Genomic DNA, 13363 nt, shown 5'->3' with positions numbered 1-13363 from the left:
AAGAACATCTGAAGCATGGTTCTGGGTTCTGTCAGCCCCCCCTTCCCCTTTCCTCTGCCAGACCTTGGCACCTCATATAGTTCTTAGAAATGCTTCTGTGAAGGAGGAGTGAACACTCAAACATCATGGCACTAAGAAACACCTCATAAAAAAGGAGGAGAACCTCCAGCCTGATGATTCACATCCTGCTCCCACGGTGCCGGGTTTCATCAGCTGTCCAGCAGGAAAAAAACAGCCACAGATTAAAGGTCCAGACTCAAGTCAGAGCCGCCACGTGAGCCGCTTCCCCCCCAGCACAGGAACACAGAGTGTCCCACATTCTAAGGTTTGCAGGTTTCCACTGGGGGACCTCTTATGATTCGTGGCTTTTCTCCTCTCATTCGAAGCTAACGGAGAGTGAATAATTTGTGTGTGATGTGTGCGCGCTCTGCTGGCTAACTTGTGTTACTTTCAGCTCATTTTTAGCCCCAACATGTGTTGTCTCTGTTTGGTATTATTCTCTCTCTGGTGACTTCCTGTTTTGTTTTTGTCCTGTTATGTCTTATTTTGCACATTTGTGTTTCATTTTCTGTTATGTTTTAACGTTTTATGGTTTGGTTTATTTCTTTTTTGCTCATTTTTTTGTCCTTTGTAGTATTGTATGTCCATTTTTTATATCATTTTGTGTATCTGTCTGTGTTTTTGGTCTTTTTGTGGTTAATTCTTTGCACTTCACTCCCTGACGGAGTTTCTGCTTGAGAGGATGGAGATTGTTGCTAGAAGGCAACTTTTTGTTTTTAATAGAAAAATTGGCAGCATTTGGAGATGAAGAGCAGCTGTCACTGAATATAATCATCATCCATCACATCACAGTGTGTGTGTGTCTGTGAGAGTCAGAGACCCACAGAGGTGAAGTGTGTGCCACTCACTTTCCCTTGCTGGCCAGGTTGTCCATACACGTCTTGATGTACTGATTGTAAGAGTCAATCTGCACGTTGTAGAACTGGGTCTTTGAATTCAGGGCGGAGTTTGTCTGCTGAAGTTTCACCAGCTCGGCTTTCCTACGCTGCCGATACCGCCTCTGATTCCTGATGTCCTGTAACACACACACACCGCAGGTCAATGAAAACAGAGGAAAAGATTCATTTATTGCCCACTGATGATGATGATGATGCGTCACCTTGGCGATGTCGTTGATGAGGTCCTGGTAGCGGTTCTCGGGGTGAACCTTGCCCAGCTCTGCCAGCCTCTGCAGGTTACTCTTGATCTTGTCCTTCTTCCCCTGCAGGGTCAGGCTGTCGTCCACCACCGGTTTGACCTGCTTCATCTTCTCGGGGGTCTTGGCGTCTCTGATGGCCCTCCTCTGCATGGCACGCTGGTACTCTGCCTCCTGGAGGAACAGCACAATAATAACACATGTAGAAATTCTGAGATTTAAATTCATGTTTGAAAGATCTTCAGCGAAACATCACAGCTCGAAGGAAAAGTCTGATGTTTGCCTGAACTAATGTGACAGGCGGTAATACTTTCTGGGCTGGAAACAGGATGTTGCCAAAGAGCTGCTGAGTGGCACTTCATCACAAAAGGTTTGTCCCTAGTCATGTTTAAAAAGCAGCTTCCTGTTTTGTGCCATAAGGCAACCAGTAGTTTTCCACTCTGATACAACAGACATGAGAGCAGTGCGGCCGTCTGCTTGATTATGGCTTCAGGTTACTGGTTAATATTCAGCGCTCTGTGCCCCTCTGTGTCTCTGACCTGCTCTGGGCTGGCTGTGGAGTCCAGGATCTCTGTCAGAGTCTCACCGGGTTGGAACCGAATCACATCCACAATGAGCCTCTTGGTGCTAGAGAGAAAAGACAAGAAGAGAGACACATGTCAAGACGTTTCTGAAGCCCTCTCACCTGCCTGAGTGCTCAGTATGAACTCACTTGAGCAGCAGCGTCCTAGCGTCCATCTCAGTGTTGGCCTCGCCGGGGACGTCGAATTTGTTGGCGAGTGTGAGCGAAACCTCCGTCTTTCCCATCAGCTCCTTGCTGGGGTCGTCAGCGGGGAGAGGATTTTCACCTGTGTGAGACAGAGGGAGATGTTCATGATCCTTGAGCAGGATAATCCTTAATAATGGACACAACTTTTTGGCTTTTGAAGCCTAAACACAATCACCAGAAGCTAAAAGCTACAAACCAACTACAGCACAGACACAGGACTAAAGTGTCACTACCATCAGTGTCCAAAAATACAAATCTCTTCAGATATCACAGGGCAGGAGCGCTCCGACTGACAATTCAAAGAGTTTTGAGCAGCATTTGGTGCACAGCTTGAAGCAGTGAGACACAGTCAGGAGCAGAGATAAATAGCTGCTCCATACAGTAAACCTACAACATAAACACCTTCTGTAAATGTCAGCAGGTGGATGCACAGTCTGTTCTTTCAGGCCGGCTACAGTTCTCTGTAACAGTACCAGTGCTGTGTGTTACTTATCATGGATTATTTTAAACGCATAACAACGGTTCTGTGACCCCGTCTGAACCACAGCGACTGCAGTTCCTCTCACCGATGAGCGACTCCACTGTGGGAACCTCGCCCAGGTCCTCCAGCAGCTCGTGGATGGGGTCATTGTGCTCTGGGGCGATGGCATCCTGATGGTCCAGCAGCAGCTGAAATCACAGAAGCACCCAAACATTCAGCACACGGGAACACAGGTTCTGCAGCACAGACTGGAAACAGCGAGGTGACCCAAACTCACAGTGTGAGTGTTGATAATCTCTCCGATGGAGATGTAGATGACGGGTTTGGTGACTGTGACCAAGTCAGAATACTGATCCACGTTGAACTTATCTTCGAGGGAGGGAACATCACATGCAGCCAGGAAGAAGCGCCTGCGAGGGGCAAGACGGAGTCAAATGAGGCAAAACATTAGGAAACAGATCTTTCAGCTGCTTCATTATTAAGATAACCGACCTGAACTTCTGGTAGGAGGCGCTGAGATACTCGTTGATGGGATTAAGGTGGGCGTTGTCTCCCAGAAACATTTTATTGGAGGCGGCGTGCTGCAGCATCTTGGCGACAGAGCCCAGGTTCCGCCGCTGCTCGGTGGTCAGCTGACCGCCAGCAGACATCTCGATGATGTCGAAGGCGTCGGGCGCCACGATGGCCGGGTTCATGTAGCGGTAATACAAAAGGTTTCCTATGATCTGAAATCAAACGTTTTATATTTATTTGTCTGTTTTTGACCTTTAGGATTATTTAGATGAATCATTAGTGAAGAAATGAAGCGATCTGCAGGTTACTGCTAAATGAGGCAAAGCTCAGAAAAAGGAGGAGAGCCAGGCTCACCTCTGAGAGAAGCAGGACGCCCGTGACCCAGAAAAAGAAGCTGCAGCTGGTCGGCGAGGCGGAAAGAGAAGAGCAGGAGCAGAGTGAGAAAGATGAAGGAATATGTGACAAACAGAGAAGGCAGAGCCGGGAGGAAGATGAGAAGACGCTTAAGTTAAAGATGCAAACCTTGAGCAGCTCGTCCTCTGTGGCATCCGGGAACTTCTCGTGCAGGGTGTCCTTCAGCACCTTGGAGATGAACCGCATCCCGTACCTGATGGACAAAAGCGCACAGAGATGATGTGAGACATGGTGAACGTCAGGTGGTGAAAATGTAAACGGTGCCAGATGTGAGGGACGTACGGGATTTTATCCACTGAGACAATGATGGCGGAGAGGAATTTGTCTGTGATGGTCTTCATGTTCTTGATGGAGGCCTCAAGTCTGTTCCTCACCTCCTCGTGACTCATAGCCTGCTCTGGAGTGACGTCATACGGCAGCTTACTGTCGAGTGACAAATGATGAGACCTTCAAACACTCGCGGTATCATACAAAAATTCTGACAATAAGACTGACGATGATGATATAAGACTAGCATTAAAAATCTATGAATCAAAAAATAAGTGAAAACTTTCCTGATTCAGGATCTAAAACCAGAAATGCATCAGATAGACAAAAGTCTAACTCTAATATCATGATATTTGAAGCTCACCTGGCCTCGCCCGTCTGCGTCTCCATCTGGTTCACCCAGCCCTTATAGATGTCCACCGGGTCCGTCTTGATGTTTAACGCCTTGTCGTCCATGATCTCCTTGACGACCGGCGCCAGGATCTGCCGCAGTGCATTCTGTCCACGCGCGCCTCTGTGGAAACTCACCACCATCTTGATGACCGTAGGGTTTCCTGTAATGATCTCCTTCATCTGGTCCACCTTTGACCTGCGGACAGATGTTAAAGACAACATTTGGACTTCATCTGATTTGAAGCTGAGGTCCTGAATGATGAGATGATTCTCACTTGATCTCCTCCTGCAGGGCGGTTTTGAAGAGCTTGAGCAGCAGGTACTCCTCCCTCTGGTTTGAGGCGTAGTTGTACAGGGTGAAGATCACAGAGTCCATGAACTTTGTGGACTTATTCTGTGGCATCTGGAAGATCAGCTTGGCCAGGTATGTGGGGTTGGTCTGCAAAGGAGCAGAGAAGAAACATTAGAGAAGGATAACAATCCGAGATCCTGATTAAAAACAAACATCCAACCTGCAGCAGGTAAAACAGGTACTGGTAGGCCTCCAGTTTGTCCCTCTTCTCCTTGCTGAGAGCCTTCAGGCCCCCCCTCTGCTTGTTCATCATCATCATGTCAGACAGCTGGCTCTTGTTCTTCTTGGTCAGCTTCTTGCTGTGGGACACCACCTCCTGCAGAGTGATCTTGTTCTTCACCAGCAGGCCGATCTTGATGTCCATCAGGTTCAGGTCGTTCTCCAGCTGCTGGTTGGAGCGGATGTTGGTAACCACCTCTTCACGGAGCCGCATCAGCTCCAGCTCCTCCTGGAAGTCCTGGTCGCTGTGGTCCAGCAGGTGGACGAACTTCCTCACCACGCCCATGGGAGGATGATCGTCGTTGACTGTGTAGAGTTTGGAGAAAAGCTGAGTGACCAAAAACTGACTGATCCACCACGGCATTTCTGGACAAGGTCATGGCTTGGTAGTGTATTTTTTGGTAATTGGTTCATTTGAAAACCTATTTTTGATTGATGAACTACCCTGGTTTTACCCAAATATTAAGCTTATTATCTGGATATATTTCATATGGACCCCATAGTCTGATCGTCACGCCTGTTTCTTTGATGAATGGTGTAATGTTTTGATCATACTCACTCAGTGTCTTGTAGTCGTCTCTGGCCTTGTTGGCTCTAATGAAAGCCTGAATCTTCACCACGTCATTGATCTGTAGAAGGAAAACAGCAATCAGTTGGCTGATCAATGGCCCTCATTACAGACAGCACTGGAGGAATCCGCATCTGTCAACGTGTTCAATGAGCCGCCTGCCTCCCTCGGAGCCCGCAGAGTACACGTCAGTGCAGATTTATGTCCGAGCCGCCTGATTTAAAGCTTTCATTAAGGCTGTTTTTTTTGGTGACAGAAAATCTACACGGCTTTCTCCTCACCTTTTAATTTACAGCTCATTTTAATACTCACATGGTCTTTGAAGTACTTGAGGCGATCCCTGTACTTCTTACGAGCCTGATGCATCCGAACCATGGACTGAATCTGAAACACAAAACCTTTAGTCTGATCTGTACCTAACTGCTGATGATCCGCAGACTGTGACCTGCTTTACCTTCACAGCCTCTTCATTGTGGTCTTGCAGATACTGCTTGCGCTCTTTGAATGTCTTTTTCTGTTTGTATCCCTTCCAGTGTGACTGAGAACAAAAAAAACACGCTGCATCAGTGAAGCCCACAGTTAGAGCTGTGGCTCTGAAACCAGGCTGATGTATAAACCGTCTCACCTGTATGCATGTAACAGCTGGCTCCTGCGATTTCAGGAAGTTTATCCGCTCCTTCAGGCCATTCCTCACCAGGTAGCCACGGCAACGAGCCTGGAGCTTGGTAATAAGAGTCTCATTGGCCAGCCAGAGCTGCTCTCGATTATAAGCCGTGGTTACCCCGGACACCACCCCCTGACAGGGACAGCAAAACCACCAGATGAAGTCCTGTGTCGGACAGACGTGAACTCTGTGGCAGACGTTCTTACCTGGATGTCCTCCTTGTTGAGGTGCGTGTTGTTCTGCAGGAAGTTCTCCGGCTCCACCCAGGTGCCCTCCTTGGTCGTCAGGTTGTAGTAGTAGTTGTGTCCTCCCTTCACCCAGTGCTTCACCCAGTCGCTGCCGTTATCACCTAAAAAGACAGAACAGGACGGGAGGCATGTCAGCAAGACGACCGCTTCCATGTGGTCCCAACCAACTTTTCATGTAAAATAAGGAGCGGTGCAGACAGAAGAAGAGATCGGAGGTCATATTTATCATATTAGAAAAATATCAAATTGTCCTTTAAGCAATTATTAGGGACATATCAGAGACATTTTTGAGTAAATAATTATATTCTCTTTCATTCCGAATGTTTCTTTGAAAGAAAGGAAGAAGACACACATGAAGCTTCAGGATTAAACCAACTCTCTGCTCACCCTCGTTCTTCTTCTTCTCTTTACTCTCAGCCAGGTCGTCCTGGTAGTTCTGGGCACACTCAGATGTCACACCGTACAGTCCTGCTCCGGGATTACGCAGAGCGGCCAGAGTCTGCACGGGGTCTCCGCTGTCCACCGCCTCATTGATCGCCTGGATGGACTGCGAGACTGCAGATGCAGGGAGAAGACTCTAAGACTCTAAGACTCTCCTGACGAATGGAAAAACCACTGGCATGCTTCATAAATGTGTGTGTGTTTTCTTACACTGTAAGGCCTCCTGTGTGTCCTGGTTGGCCCTCATGATGGCGTCTTGGATCTCATCCAGCCACAGAACAGCAGATGGGTCCTGGGTCTCCTGTATGGACACAGGAGTGATTGGTAAGTAACTAACTAGTCATAATAAAACAAAAAAATATTACAAAAATAAAAAAGCATACGAGGAGCTGAATGAATAAAATGAAACTTTTTACAATTCAACACTGTAATATTCTGAGCTGCAGTTCTCCATGGCTGCCACCAGATGGCGCAGTCTGTCTATAAAATGTGTTGCAGCTGGTTGCTACTTGTTGCTTTCTAGCACGGTGCTCTATACCTAGAAGAACTTCATCGTCCCTCCCCCCCTCCTGCCTTCTGTCCCGCCCCTTCATGTTGCACATTGGGGTAAAAGAGAGGAGGTGTGTGTGTGTGTGTGTGTGTGTGTGTGTGTGTGTGTGTGTGTGAAAGAAGTGGGCGGGTTAGACTGATACCCGATCTTGATTATTTCTTATGCAAGAGGAGGTGGAGGCAGCTCACATCTGCAGCAGCATGCAGGGAGTCCAACGGGCTCTGTCTCTGTAGTAAACAAAGCTCTACCTGGGCGAGCCCTGATTGGTGGTTTGGATTTGTAACTGGTCTTTGTGGGTGGTGAGTCACTGCAGCTGGTAGACTGGGTGTGGTGCCTGGGTGGACGGGGGCCGGCTGAGCTTTGTGTAGTTCCTCACACATCATGGAAATAGAGGAAGTGGCAGCTGGTGGATGGTTGTGCAGATAACTGATGTTTAATTGTTTCATCTAAACTTTTCCTCACCTCCTTTTTTTTTCACTTCCACAGAAACCATGAGATCACAGTGTGGACAAACACAGAACAAAATCCTGATTGTTGCACCAACAAGTGATAAGCATCTAAAGAGGCACAATATCCAGCCTGTTTGTAGAGCCTGGGCAGGACTTCCTGCTGTTTATCTAGGCGCAGCCCTCAACCCGAAGCCTCAGCCAACTTCTTACTGCAGCGTTAATGAGGCGGCACCGAGGGGAACAGACAACCCCCCCCCCCCCCCCCCCCCCCCCGACCTCAGATCACCTGGGATTCACCCCCTCTCAGCGGGGGGTCACCTCACAGGACTTCCTCTGCCTTTAGCCCATCACCGTGTGCCCGCGGGTCCAGCCCTGTTTACCACAGCGGGCAGCTCTCTGCCCTTTTATGGAAGCAAATGACCGAGACCCAGCTTGTTGCTTCCTATGCAGGAAAAAACAGCTCACCGTTTTTCCAGCCATTTTTGTGATGTTGACATTTAAAACAGTGTGGGCAGAGTCTGAACTCGATAAGAAACCTTCTTCCTCTGCATTTACACAGCAGAAAAAGAACAGACCCACACACCGCACAAGCACAGCTCCTGCACTCTGACCTGCAGTGTGGCCTTTGCTGCTTATGAACCCTGTCCAAATAAGGTGCTCTGCTTGTGTGACATCACATCCGAATCCACACACAAAAGAACCACATTCATCAGTGATAACACAAGCAAATGAGTCAGAGACAGACGGCTGATGGGCCGCGGCGCTCAGGAGGGACGACAGTGAGCGCAGACACACACACAGACCTACAGATGTATGACAGGAAGTGAGAGCGGGGGAAAGATGATCACACCGTGACATCAGCTCGAGTCATGTGGGCCTCAGAGGGCCGAGTCACAAGGAGGCATCTGCAGCTGGGATGATCCCTCTGAGCTGTGGCCTCACTTTAACGGAAATAATCTGTCCGGCTGATTCTAAACATTGTGAGTAGAAGCAGTAACACTTCGTATAAATGGGAACCATCTAATATTCTTAGTTAGCACATATGAGAGGGATGTTGTCATCCTTCGTGTGGAAAGTGAAAGTGCATAAAAGGCACTTATTTAGTAATTATATTGGCAAATAAAAGGTCACTTCTTGCCCATTTTAACTCTTAAAATACGCCCATAACTGCCACCTCTGAAGCCTGGCGAGGTGGATTTGCATTAGTGCGCGATTGTAGAAATGTGATGAGAAACTAGCAGCCTGGCTAACGTCTGGGGTTAACTGTGCCCCGTTTGCATGAAGTGTTTGCATAGCACTCAGCTCAGTAACAGAAGTAAAGGTGCCGCTGCTGCTTCTCCTCCTGACCTCAGACTCAGACGATAAGCTGGATGATTCAGCTGTTTGTCTTACGTGAGCCTTCTCTCTGCGCGCCTCCAGCAGTTTGTCGTGGTAGTGCTGAGCTATCGACGGGTCCACGTCTGTGAGCTTGGCTGAGGGGTTCTGCAGCATGGCCAGGGTCTTCGTGGGATCCCCTTCGTCCAGGGCCTCGTTGATCTGTCCGATGGCAGCGATCCCTGTGAGCGCAGGGTGAACAGGTGTTAATGAGCAGCCTGCCGGTTGAGGGGCTGTGTGGATGTCACTGTGTCTCTTACGCTCGTGCTCCTCCTGCACAGCCAGGTTAACTTGGTCGATACTGGCCTGGATGTCGTTCCAGGTCAGGTAGTCGCAGCCTTCCTGCCTCGCTGCTGCCTTCAGGCGCATCAGCTCATCCATGTATCTAAGAAACACACGTTAACAGCCTGCCTCCGAAAACCACATAAAAAAACACCCGACAACACTAACCTCTGTGCGTACTCGTCCTCCACGTTGCTGAGTCCGGTGACGTTGCTGGACAGCTGCTTCCAGAGGGCGGCCCGGTCTCCGACGTCCAATGCCTGGTTCATCAGCACCACTGACGACAGCATCTCCACGGCAACGAGCAGCTCAGGGTGGGACAGAGTGCCCTGCAGGACAGACGCCACAAATATACCTCAAATGTCAAAAAGACTGTCAGAGGAGGAGCGTTAAAGTCAGCTGTCCACACTCACACTAATATCAGCCAATCACTGACTGATCGATTTTTGAGGTGTGAGAACTGCGTATGAAAACATGTAAAAATATTATTTAGCAGAAGTGGATCTGTCCTTTGTCTGTGTCTCATTAAAAAGCTCTGTCTCTGCTCTTTATCACATGTTTCATGTTGGTGAGTAATTCTCCCAGGATATACTGACTGTTGCTATAATTAACTTTGATGCAATTGTTTTGCCACCATTTTGGGGTGCAGATCATCTCTGCAAAGGTCAGGTCGTGTAGTTTTTATTCACTGTGACTAATACTTCAAGAGAAGGAGTGGTGTGTTCAAAGGGTTAAATGTCTCATCATTAAAATAAACAGCACGCCTGTGCTAATGTAAACTGTTACACACAGTTTCCATTTCAGGTCGTGTGTGCCTGTAATTCCGTCGCACACGCCACATGTGATGACATGCTTCTGTGAAGGCTGCAGGTGCTGCCTCTGCGCTGAGCTTGTGTGTGTGTGTGTGTGCGCACCTCTGGGCTCTGCTGCTGCAGGCTGGCCAGCTCTCTCTGGTAGAGGTCGGCGGCGACGGGGTAGACCTCGGGCAGCTGAGCGTCGGGGTTCATCAGCTCCTCCACAGTCTTCTCCGGCACGCCGGCTCTGATGGCGGCGTTGATGCGTTCCACGGCCTTCAACACTACACACACACACACAATATGGCTGAATAAACAGACAAAGATCATGTGATCCATTTTGTTTAACAGTGTGTGCTTTACTCTTTAAGTAGCCCGCTGCAATCTCATTGGCCACGTCCACGCCGCTCTGCAGCTCGTCCTTACTCAGCGCCTCTCCTGGAGACAGCTGACGGGGCGACATTAGGATTAGACTGCGGTTCTCTCAGCAGGCTGTGAAGGAACAGCCATGTTTGCTCCTACCTGCTCTTTGCTCTCTCGCTCGCCCTGCAGCTGCTTCAGGTACCAGCTTTTGTTCTGGGGCTGCAGGTTCTGGATGCCCATGGCCTTCAGGGCCTCATACAACTTATCCTCATCGCCGCTCAGCAGAGCGTCCTCAGCTGCTTTCAGAGCGTTGCTCACTGTCATAGAGAGATCACTGTTACTGCGGCGCACCTCGGATGATGAAGAGTGTGTGTGTGTGTGTAACACTTACCATTGACCTTGTTGACGTTGCCCTGGATTTCAGCCTGGGTCAGAAGCTCGTCGTAGATGTCTCTCTCTGCTTCTGCGTTCTCCATTTGCTGTTGGGCCAAACAGCATCACACATTAGCACAGCAGAGGAAACCATCCATCTATCCAGAAGGGACTTCTGCTCCCTTACTACCGATTTTAGGCTAATTCAGTCATTTGTTTGCTCTGCCTGTTGGCTAAATCTGCATCAGACATCCTACATTTGTTGCTGTCTGCAGAGAACACTGCTGGCAGGAGGAGGACGGAGTGATTTTTCACTCCACTGGTTGCGCCTCATTGTTGCCGCCTCTGGTTTGTGTGGCTTCAGCATTTTTGGCAGAATTTTCCTCTAGCTTCAGGCGGTGCATTCAATTACTTTCCAATCAAAAGCTGGACACCGACTCCAATAAACTCCCTCATTTTTAATCATATGTGAGTTTTATGGTCTCTCAGACACCTCAGGCGGCCATTTATCTCCAGCCGGCTGCTGCGGTTTTGAAACTTCTCACCCGCTTGCGTGAGCTGGCCACCTTCTCCCCCTTGGCCTGGTACAGGGTGTCGTGGTATTGGCGGGCAGAGCTTTGGTCCAGGTTGACCAGCATGGCGTTGGGGTTCTGCATGGCGGCCAGCGTGCCCTCTGGTACTCCATGATCGATGGCCTCGTTGATGGCGATGACAGCAGCGTGCACTGAGGAGGGAAGAGGAGATGATTGTAAGTGTGTGAATGTGTTTCAATTTAAACAACATTACAGGAAAGATCATTTTATTACAAACTACAGTGTGTGATCTGCAGCTACATGCTCCACCAGTCCCTCTGCTTACATGCTGCTTCATCCACCGAGAGCTCATTGGCCAGGATGCCGCCAATCTTGCTGAAGGCGGGCATCTGGATTCCATACTTCTCCAGCTCACTCTTCATGTTGTTGATCTCCTCCTCTGGGAGAGAGAAGACAGAGCAGAGGGGGAGTGTGAGCAGAGCGGGGGGGGAGGAAGTGAGACCACGGAGACATACTGTTCCTGGCTCATGTGTGATAATCAGATTTCGGAGACTGGCTCTGGGACAGGGAGCTGAGCAGGAACTCCGCTGACAGGGAAAGCGCTCACGGTTACTAATGACTTTCACATTTCCAGCAGCTCCAGCTCCACTTCAGGTCCTCCTCCCCCTCCCACTGCTCACACGGACATTTACAGTCTCAGCATATTTAAAAAAAAATCCTGTTATTATGTCGTTCAGTTTTGGCAGCACGCCGACATCTGCTGTGCTCTGGATTTGAGACGCCATGACAGGGTTAACAGTGAGAAAGTGTGGAACACAGACACAGGTCCACACTCTTACCTGTGAAGTCCACTTTTCCATACAGATCCTGGATCTGTGGAGCCAGGCCCAGCTTGAATAGGTACAGACTGTAAGAGGCGACAAAGGAACATGAGGTCAGAACAGAGCAGGGAACGATCAGAGGGAACAACGAGCCTCTGTCTGAGCACATGCTGGCTGCTGCGGCAGTGGTTAAATGGTGAATATCAGAATGCCAACATGTCATTTAGAGGAGAGAAACAGATGCTGTAGCACAGTAGCTGGGTGAGGCTGTATATTACTGAATACTGTGAAGAAAACAACATCAAGTTGCTTTTTTTTTAGAGAGTTAACGCTAAAAACCGGCAAATATTTGTTTATTTTTGGCCGTTTATACAGAGCAGTTTGATGATTTAGTGAAAAATCACTTAAATAATAAAATAAATGCTTTATGGCTTAAAACTAAGACATATAAAATGTTGCTGAATGTTTTATTTTCCCTAGAACCTGCTCAAATCATGTGTGTGTCACATGGAAATGGAAATCTAAGCTTGAACTTGTAAAATATCAGACTCTCTTAATTCTACGTGTCTGTTGTGTGTCAGTGTTTGTTTTTCGGAGGGTGTAGCTGCGCAGCACCGTGCCTGTGCTTGCTCTGGTTTTGCTCCGGGCTTTGAAGGCCTCTGCATCCATTTTACCTGAGGTGCAAGGCCCCATTAAAAACAAACTGCTCCAGACCTTGTAGAGCTGAGAAACTGCTCTGCTCACCTCATAAAAATGCCACAGAGACTTGAAACATGCGCTCAGACAAACACAAATGCTGTATGCGTGGACCATAGAAAAATGTACTGCTTCTTTAGACTGAATGGAGAAACACAAACCTGAGAGCGTGTATGCAGTAGATGCAGCGCGGCATGTTCTTTCTGTCATATATGTCTGTGGTCTCTGGGTAGAAGATCTGAAACACAGGCAGGGACGGCGAGCTGATGAGAGCTGAGATGAGAGTTCATCGTGTTGCAGCATGTGTGCAGGAGTGATTCAATGAAAACAGGGGATTACACAATGTAAACGTCCTGGCAGCATCACTGTGGCGCAACTGAAACGGAACATTACAGATATTTTCTGCAGAAGCTGCCGTTCTGTGACATTTTGGGCTGTTTTATTTTTTCCTGCCAACATAAAGACAAGTATTATTCAGTTTCCTCTGAGCCCTGGGTGTGTGTATGGGTGTGTGTGTGCATGTTCTGACAAAGTGGAAAAATTTACAGTAAAAAAAAAAAAACCTTTGACTGTATTAGGTCACTACTGTAGAGCATGAACTCCTT

At 48.4% G+C, this 13363-nt stretch overlaps 1 protein-coding gene across 1 annotated transcript in view; it reads right to left on the bottom strand.

Annotated features, from left to right (window-relative positions):
- Nucleotides 1-13363, bottom strand: part of iqgap1 (IQ motif containing GTPase activating protein 1) — a 31233-nt gene that overhangs the window by 1356 nt on the left and 16514 nt on the right. Inside the window, exons 5-34 of the mRNA XM_028401085.1 lie at nucleotides 12920-12996; nucleotides 12081-12148; nucleotides 11567-11680; nucleotides 11254-11432; nucleotides 10728-10815; nucleotides 10496-10653; nucleotides 10337-10421; nucleotides 10094-10257; nucleotides 9348-9508; nucleotides 9158-9282; nucleotides 8916-9079; nucleotides 6735-6825; nucleotides 6471-6638; nucleotides 6042-6184; nucleotides 5797-5967; nucleotides 5626-5709; nucleotides 5484-5555; nucleotides 5163-5232; nucleotides 4545-4909; nucleotides 4308-4471; nucleotides 4004-4228; nucleotides 3655-3795; nucleotides 3481-3565; nucleotides 2938-3170; nucleotides 2723-2855; nucleotides 2531-2633; nucleotides 1908-2043; nucleotides 1735-1822; nucleotides 1160-1369; nucleotides 909-1075 (exon numbers count right to left, since the gene is read on the bottom strand). Of these exons, the coding sequence (XP_028256886.1) occupies nucleotides 909-1075; nucleotides 1160-1369; nucleotides 1735-1822; nucleotides 1908-2043; nucleotides 2531-2633; nucleotides 2723-2855; nucleotides 2938-3170; nucleotides 3481-3565; nucleotides 3655-3795; nucleotides 4004-4228; nucleotides 4308-4471; nucleotides 4545-4909; nucleotides 5163-5232; nucleotides 5484-5555; nucleotides 5626-5709; nucleotides 5797-5967; nucleotides 6042-6184; nucleotides 6471-6638; nucleotides 6735-6825; nucleotides 8916-9079; nucleotides 9158-9282; nucleotides 9348-9508; nucleotides 10094-10257; nucleotides 10337-10421; nucleotides 10496-10653; nucleotides 10728-10815; nucleotides 11254-11432; nucleotides 11567-11680; nucleotides 12081-12148; nucleotides 12920-12996 (4232 nt within the window). The remainder of the gene's footprint in view (nucleotides 1-908; nucleotides 1076-1159; nucleotides 1370-1734; nucleotides 1823-1907; nucleotides 2044-2530; nucleotides 2634-2722; nucleotides 2856-2937; nucleotides 3171-3480; nucleotides 3566-3654; nucleotides 3796-4003; nucleotides 4229-4307; nucleotides 4472-4544; nucleotides 4910-5162; nucleotides 5233-5483; nucleotides 5556-5625; nucleotides 5710-5796; nucleotides 5968-6041; nucleotides 6185-6470; nucleotides 6639-6734; nucleotides 6826-8915; nucleotides 9080-9157; nucleotides 9283-9347; nucleotides 9509-10093; nucleotides 10258-10336; nucleotides 10422-10495; nucleotides 10654-10727; nucleotides 10816-11253; nucleotides 11433-11566; nucleotides 11681-12080; nucleotides 12149-12919; nucleotides 12997-13363) is intronic.

This window comes from Parambassis ranga, chromosome 3 (assembly GCF_900634625.1).
Source record: "Parambassis ranga chromosome 3, fParRan2.1, whole genome shotgun sequence".
In the NCBI taxonomy this organism is placed as follows: domain Eukaryota; kingdom Metazoa; phylum Chordata; class Actinopteri; family Ambassidae; genus Parambassis; species Parambassis ranga.
This window is presented reverse-complemented; position numbering and strand designations above follow the sequence as displayed.